The sequence below is a fragment of the Calliphora vicina genome, chromosome 2 (genome assembly GCF_958450345.1).
Source record: "Calliphora vicina chromosome 2, idCalVici1.1, whole genome shotgun sequence".
Lineage (NCBI taxonomy): Eukaryota > Metazoa > Arthropoda > Insecta > Diptera > Calliphoridae > Calliphora > Calliphora vicina.
In genome coordinates, this window is record NC_088781.1 from 68913629 (window position 1) to 68939295 (window position 25667).

The 25667-nt window shown below is 28.7% G+C and overlaps 5 protein-coding genes across 5 annotated transcripts in view; 2 read left to right on the forward strand and 3 right to left on the reverse strand.

Moving 5' to 3' along the window:
- The window catches only part of CLIP-190 (Cytoplasmic linker protein 190), a 114354-nt gene extending 113349 nt beyond the window's left edge, over window positions 1-1005 (forward strand). The window contains exons 12-14 of the mRNA XM_065501090.1: window positions 48-178; window positions 250-464; window positions 535-1005. Coding sequence (XP_065357162.1) covers window positions 48-178; window positions 250-464; window positions 535-578 — 390 coding nt within the window. The 3' untranslated portion in view covers window positions 579-1005. The remainder of the gene's footprint in view (window positions 1-47; window positions 179-249; window positions 465-534) is intronic.
- A 6356-nt stretch (window positions 1006-7361) lies between these two features.
- On the reverse strand, window positions 7362-8087 carry Rpb11 (DNA-directed RNA polymerase II subunit RPB11). The gene is made up of 4 exons (XM_065500979.1): window positions 7934-8087; window positions 7787-7876; window positions 7557-7731; window positions 7362-7493 (listed from the first exon to the last, which is right to left on the reverse strand). The coding sequence occupies exons 1-4, from the start codon at window positions 7984-7986 to the stop codon at window positions 7458-7460; spliced, it is 354 nt and encodes a 117-aa protein (XP_065357051.1). The 5' UTR covers window positions 7987-8087; the 3' UTR covers window positions 7362-7457.
- Window positions 8088-12529: 4442 nt separating this feature from the next.
- LOC135951244 (putative E3 ubiquitin-protein ligase UBR7) lies at window positions 12530-16874 on the forward strand. Its single transcript, XM_065500857.1, has 2 exons — window positions 12530-13604; window positions 16246-16874. Exons 1-2 carry the CDS (start codon window positions 12683-12685, stop codon window positions 16620-16622), a joined length of 1299 nt encoding a protein of 432 aa, XP_065356929.1. The 5' UTR covers window positions 12530-12682; the 3' UTR covers window positions 16623-16874.
- Window positions 13868-14837, reverse strand: Rsph9 (Radial spoke head protein 9). Its single transcript, XM_065500858.1, has 2 exons — window positions 14440-14837; window positions 13868-14390 (listed from the first exon to the last, which is right to left on the reverse strand). The coding sequence occupies exons 1-2, from the start codon at window positions 14785-14787 to the stop codon at window positions 13893-13895; spliced, it is 846 nt and encodes a 281-aa protein (XP_065356930.1). The 5' UTR covers window positions 14788-14837; the 3' UTR covers window positions 13868-13892.
- A 3209-nt stretch (window positions 16875-20083) lies between the features above and the next one.
- LOC135950519 (probable ATP-dependent RNA helicase ddx42) lies at window positions 20084-20910 on the reverse strand. Its single transcript, XM_065500056.1, has 2 exons — window positions 20820-20910; window positions 20084-20751 (listed from the first exon to the last, which is right to left on the reverse strand). The coding sequence occupies exons 1-2, from the start codon at window positions 20908-20910 to the stop codon at window positions 20084-20086; spliced, it is 759 nt and encodes a 252-aa protein (XP_065356128.1).
- Between the last annotated feature and the right edge of the window lie 4757 nt (window positions 20911-25667).

Here is a 25667-nt window from a genome sequence, read left to right on the forward strand (position 1 = left end):
TTTAAAAACTAAATAAAATATATAAAATCTGTCTACTTTAAATTAAGGGATTAACTGCGGATGAAAGCACGGCCCAGATAAATTTCCTTAATTCGATAATTGCCGACATGCAAAAGAAGAACGACACATTGAAAGCGAAAATAGAGGCTTTGGAGGCATTACCTACAGATTTTACTAAGTAAGCATGAACGCTACAATTTATTTGTTTGGCATTTGAATATCTCTTTTTGTTTGTTATATGTATTAAAGACCGGCAGCTTTTGATCTAATCGCCAAGAGAAAACCGGCACCTCGTGTATTTTGTGATATCTGTGATGAATTCGACAAACATGAAACCGAAGATTGCCCTTTGCAAGCATCAGATGATCGAGATTACTCACCAACACCCACAAACGAGAAAAACAATAATGATCGCAAGGAACGAAAACTTCCAGAACCTAGAAAATATTGTGAATCATGTGAAGGTTTGTTTATTTATTGCTACTTAAATTTAATCAATAGAAAAACTAAGTCACATTTTTGTTTTATTAATAGTATTTGGACACGAAGCTGGAGAATGTGATGATGAATGTTATTAATAACACACGAGTACCGAGTGATTTCTATTTACTACTAATTTAACTAATTTTATGTTATAATTTCTTTAATTTTAATTTATTGTATTTTATGTTTTGTCAAAGCAGAGGAAACTTTCATTCTAAAGATATTTATTGTGATTATTAAGAAATTTTTTAATGTTTCCTTTATATCCTTGCAAGGAGCCTTATTTTTGTACTAACTACAATATTAAATGTGTATGTAATTTAGAAACTGATTGTTAATTATTTAATTTATGTTTAAATGCTTATTGTCCAACTTGCTTTCATTTTTATAAACTACGTATACAAATAATGATAAATTTATGTTTTCTTTTTCGAATTATAAAATTTTAATCAATAAAATACTAATTTATTTGTTAGATAAATTTTCAAATACAATTGTAATTAATTATAATCAAACAATCTACATACATACTACATATATTCCATGATCTGTAAATCGAAACGAAAGACATTTTCTATCTCCAGAATATTATCATACTATTTTTAATTAATATTCAAGGTAAAATTAATTAATTTATAAAATTTTGTTTAACTTTGTTTAACTGATTATTATGTCAATTTTGATTTAGGGAATATTGGAATATATTTTCACTTTTATTTGGAAAATACACAATTACGTAACAGGAAGTATAGCTTACCCCCAGTAACATGAAGTCTGGTTATGTGTTAACTAATAGTTATACTGACAGTTTTCATACTAAAATAATATTAAACGACAGTATAACTATTAGTTAGCACCTAACCAGACTTCGTGTTAATGGGGGTTAGAATTATTTAATTTAACTTGAGTTTAATTCATAATACATACTAATATGTGTCAAAAACCTACAATGTTTAAAGATGAAATGTGCACTTACATATAAGCTCTGTTCAATAACTAAAAGTTGTTACTAGTTAGTAGCAATTGATGCAGAGGAGATAGAGACAGTAGAGCACATTATGTGCAACTGCCCTATGCTACAGGGTCACAGACTTAAATGGCTAGGAAATAGATTTCTGGACGAACTTGGAAGTGTTGCTGGCTGCAAACTAAGCAACATACTAGGTTTCATTAAGGGAATAGGGTGGCTATTTAAGGGACGTTCTACGGCAGGTCCAAATCCGTAAAAAGACTTATCTTTCCTTTCTTTCTTCTTCTTTTTATCAGACGGAATTTTGGACTTCTTTTTTGCTTACTCTAATGCTATCTTCTTTATCTTTATCTATCTCTATTGAAGGGAATTGAAGGTTTACGGCCCTATGCTCCTTATAGGAACAACAGGAATTAATATATATATATATTGAAGGGAATCACAATGGACCTCAAGGTCTCTGGGTGGAAGTACACTTAGTGTACACCCTTCCAAACCTAACCTAACCTAGTAGCAATTGTTACTGGAAAAGCGTTCATTAACTCAAAAAACTTGCAAGTAGAGAAAAAATCAAGAGCGTATAAATTTTACATAGTGTTCTCTCGTTGCAAACTATTACAAGTTCTATTTTGAACTCGTAATAGTTAGCAGCTTATATTTCATATGTTTTGTGTTATTGTTTATTTATTTACAATTTTATTTTTGTGGTGAAATAATGTAAAAAAAAAGAATTTTCAATAAAATTTAAGAAAATGTGAGTATTTATACATTTTAAAAAGAATAAAATAAGAAAATTGTGTGTATAAAACAGCGAAATGCAAACTCACACCACTACAGTTTTTAGATATTGTAGTTGTATGAGTTGAGAATTATTCTCTGGCAAAAACAAAAACAACTAGCTGAAATAATGAAATAAACAAGCATAAAAGCGTAACACAACCTGCTTCTATCAATGCTCATGCGAGACTGACTGTTTTTATACAATGTGTGTGCTTGCGTACATGTGAAAATAAAAACAAGAGAGCTCATTTGAGAGCTCATTGCATTTCGCTGGTATAAAACATTGTTACTGGAAAAGCGTTCATTTACTTTTTACTATTTTTGAGAATTTAAGAGAGTAATTTTGTAAATTTTGATTTTATTCTCTCGGAAAGTAAATGAACAGACCTATAGTTTTAAGAACAATTTTATTTTTAAAAATTGAAGTAAAGTTAATGAAAGGGTGTTAAGCAAAAATCTATAAGCCGCTAAAAATTATTTTATTTTTGATTTTCCCCCAATCAAAAATAAAATAAAAAATTTTAATTTTTTTATGTGTTTTTATCATTACTTAAATGTTAACAAGATGGTTCGATTGACAGCTATATTTTTGACCATACAATTTAAATACAAATTAATTTTGAGTAATTTCACTTTGAATGGAACTTTTCGCAACTTCTCACGGAAAAGGAGATAATTTTCTAGCATCTGGATAATTTGCAAAGAGCGTCACGTAACGTGCGTCACAAAATGTTCTCGGCTTTTAATGAAAACGGCAAATGTTTTTTCATTCAAATAAGTTATATTAGAATTCTCTTTCATTCATCTTTCTTTTAGGAATAATATTTTGTGTGCTTTGTTATGCTAAATTACGAATAAACACTTCAACTTTCAATGTTACTTCCACTTTTTGTAACGTGCGTCACAAAATTTTGCGATCAATTATTTCGCAAGAAATGGCAATTAAAAAGAAATGTCTTATGCATTTGGAATTGCACTTAAATCTCACTATAGCGTATAGTATACGTTGGAGGCAGCGTTGTCACTCATAAAATATTTTTCCTACCAAATTTCAAATTAAAAACTACCAAAACATACCAAAACCTACCAAATTTTAAATATTTGTGAAATGCTATTTGGAGTCCTTTCAAAATTAATAGTTAAATTAAAATTATATTATTGCTGCTATAGCATTACCCTGAGGATGAATATAATTTAATTACACTACAATAATTATGTCACATCTAAACATTGTGTGTGAATCGTTTTATAATTGACCATAAGCCCCATATAAGGCCCATTTCTAAAACTTATTTTAAGGAGCATAAAACTCCTAAAAGTGTTGGTATGCCGACAAAATTCAACACAAATAAGTTTAATGGCGATCGGTACATAATTGGTAATAGCTGCCCACTTCTGAAAATCACTCACGAAAATAAATTATTGAAATTTTAAAAGAAAAATGTTTTTGCTCACTACTTATTACTTCTTTTATAATGTGTTATAATTTTGAAATATTTAAAATGTGTAAATTAAATGTATAATACGTTAACAGTTTTAGTATTGCAAGGCCTTTGGCATTTTTTGAACTGAAGACTACTAAATACGTACACATTTATTTGAATAAACTAAAAATTAAAGATAATTCTGTCTTCATATTTTATAAATAATTTTATTATTTTGGATTAACATAGTTTTTTTGTTAAGTTTTTTGTTAATTTGTTCTTAAAAATACATATTCAAAAAATCTACCAAAATGAGACAAAAATCGGAACAAACCAACCAAACTACCAAAAGTCAATTTGTTAACTTAAAACTACCAATTTTGGTCCAATTGACCAAAGCGGCAACGCTGGTTGGAGGTATCTTATTTGAAAAACCAAAAAATGTTCATATTTAAATGTGAAAACGTGTAGGTACGAATGAAAAGTTCGTCACGCAGGATTTGCCCATATAGGCAATACCACGAGAATTGCTACTACGACTGAAAAAACAAAAACCCTTAAAACTTTTTTTCAACATGATTTGAATAGAAGAAAATAATAAAATGTTGGTATGTGAAAGTATTTAGATCATATTACAACATTTTAAAGACAAAAATAATAGTTTAAAAGTTAATAAGTTAGTTAATATAAAAACAAGCTTTGACAGTTGTTAGAACCAAAAAGCGAAAAAAAAATTATCAGCTGTTTGACTCACTCCACCTTGTATAAATTTGCCTTGATGCTGCGCATGGACAAGCATTGCCATACAATAATGACAATGCGACATTGCCAAAACAAAATCTATTGCGTTTATGAACACTATGCATTGCAAAATGCGTTTATGAAGTCAGCCTATATTTTCTATTCATTTTTTTAGTTTTTGTATACTATAAGAGAAAAATCTGTTACGTACGATATTAAATTTTATTTATTATAAAATCATCCAAAGGATGTTTTTATTTAAATATGACTGATTGTAAAGGATAAATATTTCGTTTAGTGTAAGAAATTAAAAGAAAACTCACGATTCGAATATTTTCGCATATTTCTACATGTACCTCAAAATGAGATATGTCACGTACGATATACCCTTATTTCGCTCAATATTTTGGACAACAATATTTCGAAAGAACTTTTTATTATTTTAAAATATATGTAGTACCCTCTGAATGGAACATAAAGACCAAATTATTTTTCAGATACTCTTATTTTTGCAAAATCTATTCCACTCTATAGGCGTACAAATGTCACGTACGATGATATGGAATTGCCCATATTTAAACCACAGAAAATAAAAGTAAATTTTTTAAAAATTAAATAAAATTTTTCTTAAAACTATAAGTGCACATTTCATCTTTAAACATTTCATTACAAAACTTCATCTTTTGAAATTGAGGATTTTTGACACCAATGTACAGGGCATAGAGAAACATAGAGCGGAAACTAGAAAAAAACTCAAACAAAAATTTTACTCAAAATTATCACACATACGAGTGTTGTTTTTGTTTTCACATGTTTTTTTTACTAATACATTCTCACCACTTAGGTTTTTGACAACTAAGTTAGGTCTTTGACAGGAGAGTTTCCGCTCTATGTCTATTCTCTACGGTACAGGGTGGCACATAATGAGCTATATGATTAAAATGGTTTATAACTATTTTATTATTTATTTATTTGCTTTTTTAACGAAAGGTCATATAACAGTAAGAATAAATATGCACAGTAGAGTGCTCCAAAAAAATAAAATAGCTAATTTTTACCGTCCCGGCTTCTAGAATTGTTCTATGTATTGTAGAAACACGTTGTGTAAAATATTAGGATGATAGGATAACGTTAACTTGTAGCGCAACGACGCTGAAGTTTTGAGGTGCATTTACAATGGGTAAAATTTAATTTTTTCAGTTTTTGTAAAAATTTAGCCATTAAGTCATTACTTTTGCAATTTAATTAAAAAAGACAAAAATTGGTAAAAAAATGTTATTGGTTAAAATTACTTCAAATTACTACTTTTGTCTTAGTAGGATACCGTTAACCTATTCGCAGGTATGACCAAAAAATATAATTTGTTTAACGGCAGTTTCCTGCCTTTTAAAATTTTGTTAAGCAAATTTCAGAATTTGTTGGTCATCACATTGGGATTTATTGAGAATATAAAAGGGAATAAAAATATGAAAAAAATTATGACAATATCACCTATAGTTTTTCCGTACGTGCGATTTAAATTTTGGAATTTTCGAGAAAAACTAATTATTTGGCCATATTGCGAATGATACCAATTTCCTTACTGTTAAGAATTTTAAGTAAAACCTATTCAGAATATTATAGTGCATATAATTTTTAATATACATAGTATGCAAGTTTTACTAAAATCGGTAAACGTTAACCCTTAAACATAACCTTGAAAAACAACTTTAACCCTGAAAACTATCTTGCTGAACTTTTGAAAAAATGTGTATGCAGTATGCAAAAGATTGCAAAAAATATTTTGTAGTCCCAATAGGTTATATATCAATTTATCATGTGATGACAACAGAACCCTGTACCTCGTTTCTGTATTGTATGTGAGAAACTTTTCATTCGAAACATTTATAAACTTCTTGTTAAACACAGGGCGAGTATTAGTAAATCGATAACTGTGTCTGTACTTTTAACGTATTCAGTTTAAACATTACCTAAGTCATCCTTTTAAAAACTGAATGACTACAAGAATTTTTAAATTTTTTTCGATGCGAAAACTTCTCACAATTTACAGAAACGGGGTACTGGAATCAAATGATATTCTATATTTTTGAGTCCATGAAAGATTTCTTACTTTTCAGATATACTTACAATAAAACGATTTCTCGTAAATTATTTATTAGAAAGCAATAAATGCTATTATTAAATAGAATAAAAACTTAAGAAAACAAAAAAAAAATTGGCAAAAAATATTCAAAAACAAAAAAGTTATAATTGTTCAAAGTTAGTGAACATGCAGCAAGTTTAAATTGGATTTTTATTTTCTGTAATAAACACGACATTCGGAGCACCGTTACTTTGTTTTGGTTCACATTTCATCACTTTGATATGCATTTATTTATTATTTGGACAATTGTCTCTCATACTGAATTGAAACTTAAGGAAAAAAACAAACAATATATAATTTTACTGCATAAATGATTATAGAACATATCGAATTATTCATTTAAGCAATTTATTACAAAAAAGTATTTAGAATAATAAGCAAGTGATTTCAAATAGACAGCCACTTAGCTGATCTTTTTAAATCATAAAATTATGTGCAAAGAACAAATTTTTTGTGGTTTCAAACCACTTCTATAAAAAGTGATTTGCAGAACATGCCTGATAATTATATTGAATTATATATATTGACTCTTAATTCCTATAACTCTTGAACTAAGAGACAGATCTAAAAAATTTTAACATTGTTGTGCTTATAATTATGGGAGCATCAACACCAAGAAAATTATTAAAATGCAAAATTGATGATCTTGATTTATGCTCAATTTTTTACTGCTTTTAAAAATCAAAATATGTATGAGGCTCCTGGGGTTTGCAGAAATTTCTCAGAGTTCATAATAAACAGTGGCAATCGAATCAAGTGCCTTAGGAAGCTCAATAAGTTTCTATACATTACATATTTTAAGATCTAAATGAAAAATATGTTTACATTATTCTAATAAAAATCTGATTTATTCCGTCGAATTAATGAAATAGTTGCAGTACAATTAACTTAAAATTATTTTTTTTTTTTGTATATATTAATCGCCACCCTCTTTCTTTTCTTTTATAGCATCCTAAAGGAAATCGAAAATTATTAAATTTATTAGTTACTCTTAAAATTTGATTTTCCTATTTACCTTAAACCTTTCCTCAAAAAGTGAAAGTTCGGCTAAAAGATCAGTGATTGCATTCATAAACGCTTCATGAGGCGAATAATCGGCTGTTGTTTGAATACGTATAACGAATTTATGTTCCAAAGGATGAGGTACTTTGTAGCCGGCAAACAAAACATTGGGATCCTTCAACAATTGGCTGCAAATAAACGATAAATTAGCTCCATAGTTTTCTTGGTGAACACTAAACTTACTTTCTAATAAGGTTTCCCAATGTGTGATCTTCTTTGTTGACTGTAAATATGGCGGCATTCGTCACTTTTGTGTCCAATTCTTTGATGATTCTAGAAATGTCAAGGAATATTAGTTTCTTGAATATAAATCAAGGTTGGTGTACTCACTTTTTTTCACCTTCGTAAAGTAAAAATGATTCAAATGTTGGAGGTGCATTCATTTTGAATAATTTTTTCTACAATTTATTAATATTAATTATATTAGCAACTAAATTTCGTCTGAAATGCTCAAAAAATGTCCGCACTAGAAAAATATTTCACATTATTGTAATAAGACAGAGTTGTTCAAAAACAATGTTGCATATTATAGTAATAGGTTGTATTATTTCCAACAGAGTTGCACTAAAGGTGAATAAATACAGTAAAACATAAATAACTATTACAAAAATTCAAAAAATTCATTGAATGCATATCTGTAATTTATATTAAATAAATATAATAATAAGTACTAATATCATGATAGAAACATACGTTTAAAACATATCGCACACCCAGTTCAAGTGACACAACTCAAAATTTTCAGAAATCGATAATAAATATATACCAATTGAAACACAATGAAACATTAGTGTTTTTTAGCTACAGTTAACAACAGAATAAACTAATATCTTTTGTATAGATATACAAGTGTATTGTGCATAGTTTAAGCGTAAAATTTATTTTTCGGGTTTATATAATCCGACAAATTAATTTTGAGTTGTGTCACTTTTGAACTGGGTGTGCGATATGGTTGTATATTTTCAAATGTAAATATAAGAAATGAAACTTAAAATTCACAAATATTGTAAATTTTCAAACGAATAAATGTTAAAATAATAATAATGAAAACAAATACTATTTATTTAGATTTCTGATTTATGATTTTTAAGCAAAAATAGAGTTTTAATTACTATTAAGTGCTATTTTTACTGGTTGTATGCGTTTGTTATTCAAAACGCATTGTTAACTTTTTGGTTCTTTGAGATTTAACAGCTATTTTACTTTTTTGAAAAGGACATTACTAATGAAATGTTTACAAGTTATTTTTTAAATTATAGTTAGAAACTGGAAAGTCTGAGAAATATGATAATTTTAATGGTGTTTTTTATTGTATGATTTAGCTATTGGCATAGGTAATAAAATATATATTTTAAACTATGTCACTGAATATTTAGTTCAAGGCGGATTTTTTAGAAGTTTACCTCAGAAGAACAGCTGATTATTTTTTCTTCACTTGTTTAGGTAATTAAACTGTCAATTCACTTGTGTTTGTTGTGACGAAAAATACAACATACCTAAAAGCAAAAACAACAATACACAACTTTGATCAGAGAACGATGGAAAAATACATGGAAAATGACCTAGCGTGATTTCAGAAACACCTTCAAATTCAGAAGTTATTCTGAAAAAACCGTTTACAGTGATGTTTTTCAACTTATCGATCTGTAACTCAGTCAGTTTTTGTTCAATTTTTATTTTTTTTAACGTGTTGGGAAAGAAATCTTATTACGCTTCAAAATGACATGCATTTATTGATACATTTGTAAGTTATAAGTATTGCTTTTGTTACGATCTTTTTTGATTTGAGTCGCTTTTCATTGTTTATTTTGATATGATATCAATGTATAAAGAAAAGTTCTTAATAAAACATGGTTTTCATTTTTCAAAGTCCCGGTCCACACTGTGAAACATTTGCTGCAAAACATTTGAGTTTGTTGATGAAAGGGGAGAGAGGAATGAAAAAGGGAATTTTGTTTCATGTACATGAAGTTTTTGTTGAGTATGTCATCCACATTTATTCTTCGTATTCGTACTGTACAGAAATGTCAAAAACTGAAAAGCAAAAACTTCACTGTGTGGACACGAATGCAGTTTCAAAAGAGAATTTAAAATGTTTTGCAGCAAATGTTTCACAGTGTGGACGGGGACAAATCGGATGAAAACTGTAAAAGTTATTCAACTTTTCATTAATACCTTTTTGAGTATTTTCTCCCCCAGCGCATATAAATGTAAAAAAACAGGGTAAATATTTTCGAACTTTTTTCGAAAAAGTTTAATAACTTTTGCAAATATAAACCGATTTTAATAAGTAATATCTCCTTTTTGTCTATATAAAATTCTTTAAAGCACTGTGCAAAAAAAATTTGGTTTTCGTAGAAAACCAAAAAAAAAATTAACTTTTTTAATAATTTTTAATAATTTTTTAAAATTTTGAAATCGGGTTTAAAATGTCTGAATTAGAGGTATTGAAGTACTACCTACCCTAAAACACTTGTTTCAAAATAACTCAAAATTTTGAGGGTGTTCAAAATCTTTGAAAACGGTTTTAGCATGTCCTCACCTAGGCATACAACCTCCATTAGTACGCTTTTCAAGTTCTAACAAAAAGTGTTATTTTGAAGCAGTGTTATTATCCTATTTTATTTATTAAAATCAACAATAACACATTAATTTTAATTGTGTAAAATCTGGAGAACTATTACTGTGAAAGTCTTCGAACTTTATACAGGAGTAAATAGTTATTTTCGAATATCTGGAGAACTATAATTGTGGAAGTCTTAAAATTTTGCCCTAATATCACCCTTACTATTCTACATTTTTTGGGTGAAAATGTTATTGTGTTAGTGGGCGTGACATCTCTCATACAAAGTAAATAGTTAATCTGGAGTACTATAATTGTAAAGTATTTAAACTTTGTATGAATCAAATTCTTGTCACTATACGGATATTGGCTGAAAATGGGCGAGACTGAATTTTTTAAAGTAAATAGTAATTTTCAAATATCTGGAGTACTATAATTGTGAAATTCTTCCAACTTTATATGAATCAATTTCATATCACGACATGAAGTTTAACCAAATTGGGAAGAATCGGAACAAGGTTTAAGTCACCTACCACACAAAGGAAAATAAATATTTTCAGAACTATAATTGCGAGATTCCTCAAACTTGTCCTATAGCTAGCTCACTTATCATTTTACATAGTTTGGCTGTAAAATGGTCGGGATTGGATTAGTGGGAGTGACACCTCCCAACAAAGTATATAGTTAATTTCGAATATCTGGAGTAATTGTAATGTATTAAAACTTTGTATGAATCAAATTCTTATCACTGTACAGAGTTTAGCTAAAATGGTCTAGATCGGAACAGTGGGTGTGAAACTTTCCATTCAAAGTACATAGTAAATTTTGAATATCTGGATAATTAAAATTGCGAGATTCTTCAAACTTTGTCTGAAAATTTATTTTTTATAATTTTACCTAATTTGTTTCACCTCATTAAAAAAATAGTTTATAAAATCTTTAAAAAAATTTTATTTTACTACGTAGGAGTAACGAAGCGCAGCGGGTTATTTAATAAAGTTTACCTATTTCAGTTCATAATTTAAAATTTATATTTTTAATCGCTTTTATCAGCTTTTTCATTATTATTTGAAGTAATAAATTCGACAAACTCAGTCCATTTCAATGGACCAACAACTCACCTTTAACTAAAGGTACAAGCATCCTAGAGCGATTATCGTGCCATTTATTTTTCATGAAAGTTAAATAATGTTTACTAATGAGTTTATTGAAACTCATAGAAGTTAATGCACTAAGTACCTATGTATATTGTTAAATAGTGATATTCAGTTTTTAGAAAATACTATATTTCAGAAAATAAAGCATCCTTGTCTATCGGTATTTCCAATTTTTGATTTTTTTATATTTTTTGTGGTAATTAATGAAAAAGTGTTTTTTTTTTTAAACGGGACAAATGGCGTCCCGTTCAGAGTATCGCCGGGACACGGGACATTCGACTCTAAAACTGGTCTGTCCCGTCGAAAACGGGACGTTTGGCAAGTCTATTACGTAATTGTACTTGAATTCAAATGTAACGATTTTAACGGCTGATTTAAAAGTAGCCTAATGCTTTCAAATAACAGTGCTGTAATAGCAAACTGTAACATAACTGTGGGCATTATTAAATAAAAGCTTTCAGTTGACCATTGATCGTAAGTTGGCAACGCTGCGACCGTATATCCGAACTCGAATATTCAGTTAAAGAACATTGTAGAAATAGAGCTTTCTAGATGGTTATGCAGTGTTATAAATAGTGGCAGAGGTTGCAGTCGTGAGTGAATTTATCAGGGACGCTTTTCAAATATTTTATTTCTTTGTTGATTGAAATTTTTCTGGAAACTTTATTTTTATTTTATTTTTTCTTGACATTTTGGTTTGCCTTATTTGTATTTATAATTAATTGTTTTAAACAAATTTTCAATACCGTCCGAAAATCAAAAAAATCATTCGTATATTTTGAAAATCTAATAAAAAATTTTGTTTAGGCGATGAAATTGTATTATGATACTTGAGATTTTGACAAATATTAATACTATAAATCCCATAATATGTATGTTTATGACAAAAGATATGGCAACATTTTATACTCTTCTCCAAATCTTTTGCTTTGAAATTCGTACACGAATGCTAAAATATGTAGCAGCACGTCCAGTAATATTTTGTTGCTATTATAAATATTTTTTGGCATTTCTCTTAGCAGTATCTTATTTGTAGTTCTTTAAACATTATTTACAAATTTTTGACCATAAAAAATTATAATTTTATTTATCAATTATACTTTGTAAAGAAATTTGAAGTGAATACAAATTATTTTCAAAATCCCTTATATGCAACGCTGGGTTTGCTTTTTGCGCCAAACAACATTTTTTGTTTTGTCTGCTTCGGGTTGATTTGTTGTTTTTGCAAAATTATTGTTTGGTATCGAGTGGAGACAAATTACACAGAAATTAAAGCAAGTGGAAAAATTCATCAGCAGTTTTACATAAATTTATTGCCGTTTGTATCGATAAGAAGAGAAATACAATTAAATAGCTAAAATGGTGAACGAAAATGATGTGGTCAAAGTGAACAATGAGGACGAGTTATCTACGAATCCCTTGGAAGAATCAAGCGTTACCATGTTGGACGTTTTGGAAGAGGAAAAGGAGTTGGAAGAGGAATATGCCGCCGTACTTGGAGCATCCGACGAGAAAAGTTGCACGTACATTTTGGGCCCAGTAAAACGACAGGCATTGTATTCTTGTCTGACCTGTTGCCCAGAGGGTCGCGACAATTTGGAGAAATGTGCTGGCATTTGCTTAGCCTGTTCTTACCAATGTCATGAGAATCATGAATTGATTGAATTGTACACAAAAAGGAACTTTCGTTGCGACTGCCCAACCGAGCGAACAGGTGCAAATCGTTGCACTTTAAATGTGGGTCTCAAGCAACCCGAAAAGGTAAATGCAGATAACTTGTACAATCAAAATTTCCAGGCCTTGTATTGTGCATGTCATCGCCCGTATCCAGATCCAGAACGTACCACAGATGAGCTAATGCTGCAATGTGTTGTTTGTGAGGACTGGTTTCATTTGCAGCATTTAAATGCTCCCGCAAATGCCGATAAACTTGTGGATGCATGCAGTGAAATGATATGCGGCACTTGCATGGACCAACATACAATTTTACAGAATTATACAGGGTTGGCATTGAAAAAAGTTGAATCTTTGGATGAAACGGTTGGCGGAAATTTAAGTGTTGTAGGTAGTACCGATGTAACCAAATGTGAAGATAATGATGACAACAAATTGAAGAGCGATTTGGATAAAAGTATTTCGGAAATTATGAATATGAGCGAGACAAATGGTTCGGTAGCAGCGGGAGAAGAACCTTCTGCGAAGCGGCAAAAAATGGATGATGCTGATGAAAATACTGAGCAGAAATGTCGTCGACCCTCTCAAAAAGAAGATTACGAAAAAGGTTAGTTGTAATATATTTAAAGGTCGTTTATTTTATTTACATCTGTCAGAAAACAAAAAAAAAAAATGCTCAATAATGTAGTAGTATTTAAATTTAGCGCCAATTCTTAAAGAAATATTGTATGTAAGTAAAAATTATATATTTCATTGTATTTAAAATTTTCACAAGATAAATGTGTAAAAAATTTGAGATAAAATGAATTTAGATAAAATGTTCATTAAAAGTTATTTATATCTGTAAACAATTCTAAAAACGTTAGTAGGACGATTGACTAATCTAATTATTATCCTAAAACATGAACAACAAATCGTTGTTTTTCTTTCCATCTCCAATATAAAGAAAGCCCTGCTTTTGCGAGTTAATTTTATGAAAGAATGTCATACCCAACCAAATGCAAGATTTTATAATTACTAGACGATCGTTGCGCTGTAAGTTTAATGAAAATGCCTGTCCTTTTGGTATGACATACTCAACGGAATCCAAAAAGTCTATAGGATAATTGTAATCGGACCGTTTTGATAGGTTAATTTTGAGATCATTTCGTGGCAAACGATATATTTGATAATATGAAAGGTCTTCACACTGTAAATTATTCAAGCCGCGAAACATTTGATTGGGGACAACACAGCCATCTGTTAGTTTGTACAAAGATCCTCGCGGGCAAATTGCACATTCTTCAGTTATGATGAAAACAATTGCAGCTAGACGGTCCTCTTCCTTTAGGTGAATTTCTTCCGGTAGGCTGGTCGAAATTACTTGATTGGCATCTGTTTCGAAAATTGGATCCTTGAATTAAAGTTAGATTTAACTGTACGCTTTTCAATATTCAACTTACCAATTTGACAGGTGTTATTAGACTAGGATCACCTGTAAAGTGTTCAGGACACAACATTGTAGCTTGAAAAGTCTTTGGATTATGTACGAAAGGTAACATTAGCCACTGATAGCCATCAGTACTAAAGAAATATTTGCGATCCCTTAGGCAATCTCTTTTATAACCAAATGCTATATAATAATCTTTTACAATACCATTTATGCGACCCCAAAAATACATGTCTGCAAAACGATTTTCATTTTGCAAAACTATAAGAGAATTTTCTATTAACATTTTTTGCTCGGGTGTTAATTTTATGCCGCAGTACATGAGGCAGTCGAGTCCTTCTTGAAAATATTCAACGTTCATTTCCTTAGTTTTATTTTCTTCCCTTTTCCTCTTTGTTCTAGATAACAACTGACAAATGAGTCAATCAGATCGAAATATTTCATTTAAATACATAAAGCTGTGTTCAAAATAATAGGTGTGGTGGTATCTAATATTTTTATAAGTTAAATTTGATATTATACTTTGATACCGATCGATATTTGATCGACATTCTTTTTTTTGATTTCGTACATTATGAATGGTTCGTACATCGGAATGTGAAAATTGAAAAGGCTATAAATGATCATGATATCTATTATGTTAGTCATTTTATTTAGTCGTTTCTTAATGTTCCTACGCATTGTATTAATCAAAATAATAGGAGTGTTAGTGATTTACTACAAATTAAAGTGGTTAGAATTAAAAATCGTATATGGAATTGAAAATTAGTTATGAATAACATACACGTGGAAGTTATAAGTTGTTTTTTTAATTACTCATTTTAATAACTCATTTTAAAAGCGCGATAAACATATATTGTCGAGTTCCGATCAACTGATCGCAAAAATCTTATATGTCTATATATCTAAACGTCAAAATTATTGTCCATTTATTAATTGTATTGCCTTGTTATGACAAAATTGGTAGTTCTTTTAATAACATTAAAATAAAAGTTACACAAAAATTATACATTTTAATCAGTAGAATATTTTTCGAAACAAAATGTTTATGTTAACAATAGTATAATTTGACAGAATGTTGGAAATCGGAATACTTATATCGTCACCTAAAATGCAAAACAACGTATCATCAAAAAATTCGAAATTGGTTTTATTATTGATTACGATTCACTGCATCATATTACATATGTGTACAAAATTTTAAACTTTTACTATCAGAAATAACCAAGTTATAACCAAAATAGAAACTAAAGTATCAGCAAAGTATATGATTTTCTTAAACAAAATAAGGTATACGCTTAGAGTAATTAATTAATAAATCGTTTTTACCTTATTTTAAGTAGTATCCATATTTTTTTTTAATAAATTTGTTGCAATTGAATATTTTTTGCAGTCTTAATGAAAATTTAATTAATAACCATTTTTAGTTTAAAAAAAGTAGTTGTTAGTAATTAAAATAAAAAAAAACATAATAAAATAATAAACTGCTTTTATTTAAAATAAAAAAAAATATTTTTATATTATATTTTTTCATAAAAATTTATATTGATGATACGTTTTTTTGTTTCAGAAAATAACAATTCAAAAAAACGTAAGCCACATATCTTAAAGTGTGCTTTGAAAATTTTTTTTTTTTTTATAAAATATATTTCTAGAGTCATTGTAATTCAGATTTGAAAATTTTGTTTCAATATCTCAAGTAGTTTTCTTTTTATATCGTTTTTTGCTTCTCCTATAAACTTATGAAAAGTGATGTTACGTTATTTTGCATTTTAGGTGACGATATATACATATATATTTTAAATTTTCATTCATTTAGGACCCACCTTTTGGGGACCAGATTGGAGATCCGCCCTTTGCCGCTGTACTGCATGCATGTCTGTATATGAGAGTGAAAAAATTGAATATCTATTGGATCCTGAAGATTCGGCTAAAAGTTATGAGGAACGTGGCATAAAGAAACATGGTACCGAATCATCATATGAACAAGGTATTCGTGCTTTAGCTTCTATTGATCGAGTACAGCAAATTGATGTCATCACCGAATACAACCGAATGAAGGATAAACTTAAGGAATATTTGCAAACATTTGTGGCCAGCAAAAAGGTAGTCACTGAAGAAGACATAAATCGTTTCTTTGCGGAAATGCGCAATGAGAAAAACGTTGAAATCGGTTTGCCCTATATGTGTCGCTAAGATTCTACATCTTAGTTACTATTCACATAAATTTAACATTTATATATACATAAATAACAAATATATTTATCTGTCTATATACACATTTACTTATACTACTGTTTGGAAAGCATATTCAAGAAAAATGCTTCTAATCGATGATATTATTACATTCCCATTTATTGTCACTGTTTTTTTTCTCTCTAAATAATTTGTCTTTATTTTTGTTGATGCAAGGTTCTTATTAATAAATTAAATTATACTCCAAACAAATATTGTCAAGATAATTTTTTTCGGATTCTTAAGGAATTTCCAAAGTAAGTAATGATGTAATTTGCAGCATAAATGCTCCCGCAAATGCCGATAAACTTGTGGATGCATGCAGTGAAATTATATGCGGGTCTTGCATGGATCAACATACAATTTTACAGAATTATACATGGTTGGCATTGAAAAAAGTTGAATCTTTGTATGAAACAGTTGACGGAAATTTAAGTATTGTAGGCAGTACCGACGTAACCAAATGTGAAGATAATAGGGTGATCGATTCTTCGACATTTTTTAGAAACCGGTTTTCGGTTTCTTCGAAAAATTGCAATTTAATATAAACCGGTTTCGGTTTTTTAATAATAACCGGTTAACTGGTTTTTTTGGCAAAATATTAAAACGCCTAGAAGTAAAAAGAAAATAAGTTTTATTTTATATTAAAGATCTCATACTTATGATAAACAATATACATTACAAAAAATAAGCCTTTTTAAAACGCTTAATTAAGTACTTTTTAATTCTAATTTTGATTACTTCTTTTAACGTTCACAAGGTCTTCGGATCAAATTCGACCCAGTTTGATATTAAAATTGAATTTTTTTTAAAAGTGAGTGGTTGATATTTTATGAATTTTATTTAATTTCAAATATTAACAACTACCTTTTAGAAACACAAATCTGCAAAAAATATCTATAAAATTTTTTGCACTTAAGGTCATTGGGTCAAATTTCACCTGGAGCTAAAATATTTTTTTGTTACGCACAATTAAGTTAAATGTTTTCAGAGCTTTGGTAGCACTAACATATATCCGTCTCTTTTCATCATACTTGCTGAAGATTATATTCGGGTCAAATTTGACACATTTTGAAATTTTGAAAATTTAGATTTTTCTAAAATGAGTTGTTGATATATTACGACTTTTATTTAATTTCAAAAGTCAACAGCTACGTTAGGTTTAAAAAAATGGAAAAATATATATTTTCTATTAGGGTTAAATTTGACCCTTATGAAGGTTAAAACAATCTCATAGGAATAAAACACAGTTTAAATGCTTCGGAGTATACCGAATTGTTTCCTTTGTTTTTTATATAGCTAAACATTGAAAATTATCTTTCACTCAGTGTACTTGTAGGATGTACTATATATAGTTAACAAAGCATTGAGTAAGTTTTCAAGCTTTCCAGATCGCTTGTGACATTTTTCTAAATATAAAAAGTCTTCTAAAATAGTTGGAGTATTTTTTTTATAAAGTTTTTTGGATTTCGAATATTTTTTAAAGTTCTTACCCCCAGTTACACGAAGCCTGGTTATGTTTTAACTAATAGTTATACTGACAGTCATACAAAAATAATTTTAACCGAAAGTATAACTATTAGTTAACACCTAACCAGGCTTCGTGTTAATGGGGGTTAATACACTAAAACTCATAAAAACACACTTTTATAAAAAACCGGTTATTCGAGGAGAAAACCCCGGTTTCTTCGATATTCGAAATGTGAGCTTTTCAAAAAAACCGAAACCGACTTAACCAAAAAAAACGGTTATAACCGGATATTAAAAACCGGGCCGATCACCCTAGAAGATAATGATGACAACAAATTGATGAGCGATTTGGATAAAAGTATTTTGGAAATTATGAATATGAGCGAGACAAATGGTTCAGTAGCAGCGGGTGAAGAACCTTCTATGAAGCGGTAAAAAATGGATGATGCTGATGAAAATACTGGGAGGCAGCCTGAGAAAAGTGTGTCAAGTAAAACTTCAAGTGTCTCCTTATTATTCAGAGTCCAACTACCACAGGGTTGCTGAATTTATCTAGTTGCAACCGGAGAAGTTTATAGAATTTTACGTAATCAGATAGCCTTCCTTCCACGCCACTACGGAAGTTCCTCCAGGCTTTCATTTTCGTGTTTCTCTCAGATTTTGTAAACGATTCGCTGGGGATTTATATGACGATCAGTTTCCCAGCCTCTTTGCCTCATTGAAAAAACTTTCAAACTTTCAGACTATATTTAAAATTATCTGGTCTATAATATTCTGAATAAGTAGGTTTTACTTTAAATTCATAACAGTAAGGAAATTCGGCTCATTCGCTAAAATATGGCCAAAAAATTAGTTTTTCTCGAAAATCCCAAAATTTAATTCGCAGGTACGGAAAAACTATAGGAGGTATTGTAACACTTTTTCATATTTTTATTCCCTATTATGTTCTTAATAAAACTCAATGTGATGATCAAAAAATTCTGAAATTTGTTTAAAAAATTTTTTAAAAACTTGAAATTGGAGTTTTGATACTGCCGTTAAAAATGAAAATTTTGTTGGTCATACCTGGGAATAGGTTAACGGTATCCTACGAAGACAAAATCTCATATACATACAAGTAAATATGGATATATTTTAAGTAAAAATAAGCTTTTATTTTAATATTTCGCAAAATATGTTAATTTTGTTCCTATATTTCTTGTTCTAGTGGTCTGAGACACGTTAATGGCCTGGCGATTTTTTAATAACTTTAACATTTTTTAACCATTTTTTGTGTTTTATATCTTATCCGAACGACAATTACGTACACATTTCGATTCTTTTAAATTAATTTGCAAAAGTAATTATTTAATGGCAACATTTTTACAAAAACTGAAAAATTGCATATAATATATTGTATTTTTGTCTCTCCTATAAAATTAAATTTAAAAAAGTGTTGATAGGTCCTTTTGCATTTTAGTTGACGATATGTATATAAAAGCATAATTTAATAAAAATAGTTTATTTATTGATTTATTTTAAAAAATGTATTACAACGAATTTGTTTTAAAAACTACTCGTAACATTTAAAAGTTTTGTAATGAATAAAATTATAAAACAATTTGTATGTATGTTATTGCCTATTACGTACTCGTATGTAGTTCTATATATAATATTTAGTTAATCTTAAAATTAGTATGTTTTTTTCTTATATAAAATATCAAAAATTGAGATTCGTTCTTTATTTTTTTTTTTTTTATACAATTCAAGCCCTGAATTAATATGTATCACCGTTTTTGGGATCACAGAGAAGCCGAATATTTTCTATGAGAATCGATCACTGTGTGTGTGTACTGGTTTGCTTTTGTTGATTGTTCTTAAATAGAAATTTTAATCGAGTTGTTGTACTGTGGTCCTGCTGTCGTCATCTATCTGTCACTCCTACCAATGGGATGATTGTTCGACACTGACATTTAAGTTGATATTGAAAGATTGGACATCCTTAACTCGTCGGAATTCTGAAGTGGTACCAGATCATCCAATTGCGAGAGATTAAAAAGCGATGAATCGGCCGTTATATTTGAATCTTGAAATTGATTAAAAATCATATTGTTGGCCGTTTCGAAAACAGCTTGGACTTGTATGTTGTTCGCAGTATTCATTGATGGAAATTGTGCGTTGTTATTGTTATTGTTGTTGCTACTGTGGTTGTCATTGGTGTAGATGGGCGTGAAGCTTCCTCCACTGGTGCGATTGACGAAAACATTGGATGCTGTGAATTGTGTTTGTTGTTGGGGACTTATCATATTAAAGTTGCTGTTATTATTATTGCTATGACCACCTTCATAGAATGTATTCGTGTTATTGTATTCATTATTTACAGCAACAGCTGGAGACTGATTGCAGGTGATACTTGTCGACATATTAAAGTTGTTTGTTAAATTTTGATATTGTTCTTGATTAATTTGACTTTGATTGTACATATTTGACATTTGCGATTGACTCTCGGCACTGGAGTTTCTCATCAGACCCGGTGATGGTGTGTTCATATTTCGATTCATCATTGGCGATGTTGGCTGTGGTGACGGTGACGTCTGATAAGAATTTCTGTATGATCCACCATAATAATTCGGCGATAAATCTGTGGCGAATCAAACGAAAAATACAATATTAAAAATGTTATTGTTCATAATAATCTTCAAAACTTACATGGCTCAGGTTTCACCTCGTGCATAGTTGAAGCATTGGATGAAGGTGATTGTAGTGCCGGTTGTATGTTCCAAATGGAAGATGTGTCCATATTTGTGGCTTAAAAACAAAGCAAGTAAAAAATTGATAAATACATACATACATATATTTGTAAGTATTAAAAGTAAATGTAAACAAGAATTTAAGCAGATGTGCAAACTTTTTCTAATCCGGAAAAATATTATGGTACTCCAAAGGATATCTAATGCAATATGTACATCAACATTTTATGAGATATATAAATATTCGAATTTAAATTAATATTCGACCAATTTGAAGATTTTTTTTTAAAAAGAGGACTGAAAAAGTACAACATTTTTCCCCAGAAAAGAAAAAGCCATCAATTAGTATTAATGCAACATAAAAATTAGATTAACATTAGGATTTAAGTGTACATATATGTATGTCTATATTGTAAACAATTATAATATACATATAAGACGCCTTTATCGGTCAGTTGAAACCAAGGTTGTCTACCGTTTCAAAGTTAGTTTGGGTTACTTAGTTAACGTTAATTTAAAGACAGCGGTAATTCACGTTCATAAAACTGTAAAAATCTCCGGTGCAGAAAGGGAAAGCGTTTCACGGATTGAGTTATAATATTCTGAATTTGTGTAATTAAAACTGAGCAAAAATATAAAATAATGCAATATTATTGTCCAATTTATTGCTAAAAATTGCAATTTTATCGAAATTCTAAAAGCAGGTGCAGCAAGTATATATAAGTTTGTCATTCCGTTTGTAATTTCTACATTTTTCATTTCCGACCCTATAAATTACATATATACATATATTCTGGATCCTTATAAATAGCGGAGTCGATTAAGTCTGTGTGCCTATCTGTTGAAATCAATTTTCTGAAGACCCCTGGTATCTTCGGGATCCAAATCTTCAATAATTCTGTCCAACATGCTTTCGAGAAGTTTGCTATTTAAAATCAGCAAAATCGGTCCACAAATGGCTGAGATATGAGGAAAAAACCAGGACAACATCGATTTTTGACCTATTTTTTACAATATGGATATCTAATGATACATATTTCAAAGACCTTTGCAACGACGTATACAATGGGTCAAAATCGGAAAAAATATATTTTAACCCTAATTTTTATTCACCAAAAAAAAAATTTTAAAAAAACAATTCGAAAATTTTTTTTTCCAAAAAATTAAAAAAACTGCAAACAAAATAAAGTTGGTTCACCTAAAATATTTAAAATTTTTATTTTGAAGTATAATTTGGTGAAGGGTATACAAGATTCGGCACATGTATAGCTATCTTACTTGTTTCCTCTTATCATGATAAAGTTTTAAAACAAAATATTATTTTTTTTAAAAAAAGTTCTTAAATTTTAAGAACTTTAAAACAAATTTTAAAGTTCTTAAATTTTAAGGAATTTAAAACAAATTATAATTCGAATTTTGAACGATATCTTGTTTGGCCGTATATGGGAATTCATATCATGAAAATGGTTGTAGATTATAAAATATTCCAAATCTGGAAAAAAATATTTCTTGCATTTTCCATTGCATGTGACCTGTGGTATATATAGTCAACGAATTTTTATCAACGCTAACATTTTTCAACAGATTTTATACTTCTATAAATGCAAACTTCGAATAATTTGTTCACATAAATCTATAAATGTGTAAATTTCAATTAACTAAATTGTAAAAGTTTTTGTATTTTTTAATAAAGCTACGGTATTGTAAAAATTGTTGCAGTATTTCGGTAACGGTAGTATGCTGAATAAGCTGAAACGTTAGTTTTGGCGATAATGGTAGTATAATAGACAACCTTGGTTAAAACAGAAATCAAAAACATCAATAACTATAAAATAAAAAATGTACAACTCTAAAAATGTGTAATATAATAAAGTAAATACATACATACATTAATCTATTTAAATAATAAAAAATATGTTGTAATTAAGTTAGTAAATCATATGACATACATATTAAGTACATACACACATGCAAAATTATAAATGACACTGACTCTATAATTTCAAATAATATGAAAATTAACTTACAAATATGCCAAATAACATTTAAAAACCAATCACCTCTTTTGTTTCTGATGAGTTGATGAATTTACTAGCTTTTTGATATTGATGCACATTGTGGATCCTAAGCTATTTTCGTAGATAAAAAATACAAAACCCCATATTCATCTCAAATGGAATGAGAATTGATAAAAGTAAGTGATTTTGAAGCTAAATTTTTTATTTTTTAAATCATGTTTAACATTTATTTACACATTTAGTAATAGTAATCAATATAAAGGTTTTAATAACATTTGTTTAGCTTAAAACTAAATTGTTTGTTGGTCCATTGTGTTATTTATTTTATTCTACGATTATTAAAATAATTTAAAATATTAGATATAACAATATGAGTTCCACACCACACCATATCAAATTTGAATTGAATTTAAAATGACAATTTCATTAAATCATTACAATTATTTCCATAATATTCTTCTCTCAATATACATGGTTTTAAAAAATCTGTTATTTTTGCCACTCTAAACAATTTCTATTAAATTGATTTGATTTTCTGTATAAAAAAATGTAATAATCCTGATCATTTTGATGTCTGTACTATTTAGTAGTAAGGTTTAATGTTGAAAATTTTGAAAATTGTTATTCACATTGAAAAGCCATGTCCTATGTTGGTGAATATATTAGGATCGCCTGGTGGCTGAAATTCGACCACTTTTATGGAAAGAATTTTTAAATATTTTTTTATATTGTGCACATCTAGAGAAAAAAACCTTTTATCATATATGGTATGTTTCATCAATATTGGTGGACAATAACATACTTAAAAGTGTACCACAAAAAACGTGTGGCCTATTTACATATATAAGATACCAAATGGTTCTGGTTTTCGGAATCTTGGAATTCCGGATTTAAATACTTCAAAATCCCGCGACACCAAGATATTTCTGGATCTCGGGATTCATCGAGATTTTGGTATTGCGATTTCTAATTATACGCTGATATGTATATTCCGTTTTGCACAAATAATGAAGAGATGATTATATAAGGATCAGTAATTAAAATGCGTTTTGGAATTATAATTTTCTTTATCTCTTTAATCTATTATATTACAAGCGTTTCATAAAAATTGGATTTTAGTGAAATAAAATTAGTTTGATATTTTTGAAAGAAACTGACAGTTTGTAAATAACAAACACAATTTTCGAATTATTTAGAAATATTTTTCTAAAATCCCGGGATAAAAGTAGCAATGGTGTTTTAAAACATTGTGTCTATAGATACCTATGAAAGAAAAAGAAAGGATCTGTAATCGAATTGTTATGACTTTGCTGTTAATGATATAAACTACTTAGAGAGAAATAATAATTTATTTTCTTCATATATAGTCATGCGAAATTAAAGTTAACCAAAACCCAAACTTGTTTTATTCTATTTGAAAAACCGAACAGTTTCGAATATTTTATGTACTTATTCGAATTATTGGACAAGCCTGGTTTTTGTACCGGTTTTTATATTAGGACATTTTTTAATTTTTAATCAAAAGCTCACGCTGATAAAAATATGTTGTAAAAACAAACAAATAACCGAACAGAGCTTGTTAAAAAAAGACCAATACCAACTGATTTCGACATAAAGTATTTTCTTTTATCAATAAATTTTTTCTAAGAATATTTAGATATCATCCTGAGATATTGGAATAAAATTTTATATAAGCTCTGTTCAATAACTAAAAGTTGTTACTGGAAAAGCGTTCATTAACTCAAAAAACTAGCAAGTAGAGAAAAAATCAAGTGCGTATAAATTTTAGAGAGTTGCAAACTATTACAAGTTCTATTTTGAACTTGTAATAGTTAGCAGCTTATATTTCATATGTTCTGTGTTATTGTTTATTTATTTACAATTTTATTTTTGTGGTGAAAAAATGTCAAAAAACAGAATTTTCAATAAAATTGAATAAAATGTGAGTATTTATACATTTTAAAAGGAATAAAATAAGAAAATTGTGTATACAAAACAATTGTTACTGGAAAAGCGTTCATTTACTTTTTACTATTTTTGAGAATTTAAGAGAGTAATTTTGTAAATTTTGATTTTATTCTCTCGTTGCAAGTATTTACTGGGAAAGTAAATGAACAGACCTATAATTGAAGATAGTTTTGACACACTTGCCTGATCTGGAATAGAATTAACAATTTAATTGTTAATTTAAAAAATATTTTGATTATAATTTGATAATATGTTGACATACAATGTTGGGTCATTATTTGTAAAAATATGTCACGAATGCATATAGAATATTTGCAATCTAATTTTTCTAGAAAATGTAATGAAAAAGCGATTATCCAGTTTCTTCAGCTGAAACCGTATTCGAAACCGGTGTTCATAACTTGCATTTGGCAATAACTAATGATAAATCACAATATAGTGGAAATACTTGTATAAATTTTCACAGTGAAAACGCCATATTAATTAAATCGAATTTGACATTTTAATAATTCTATTTTTCGGGTTTTTAACATCGTACTTGAACAATTAAGATCTGATTCAAAAATTTTGTATACATTTCGAGCTTTAACCGCGAAAATACCTTAAGTGTAAAACAACAAACTTTACAGGAGAAGCATTTTTGTGATTGTTTGCATGTTTTAATTCAATTAAAGATATGGACTATTTGGATTTGAGCTTAAATTGTTTTTGGTATAAAATTGGAACGGTACATGGTACATCTATGAGATTTAACGATCCTAAATTATCGATTTTCATTAAAAAAAATTAAAATCGAATATATTGTTGGTTAAGATATTTTC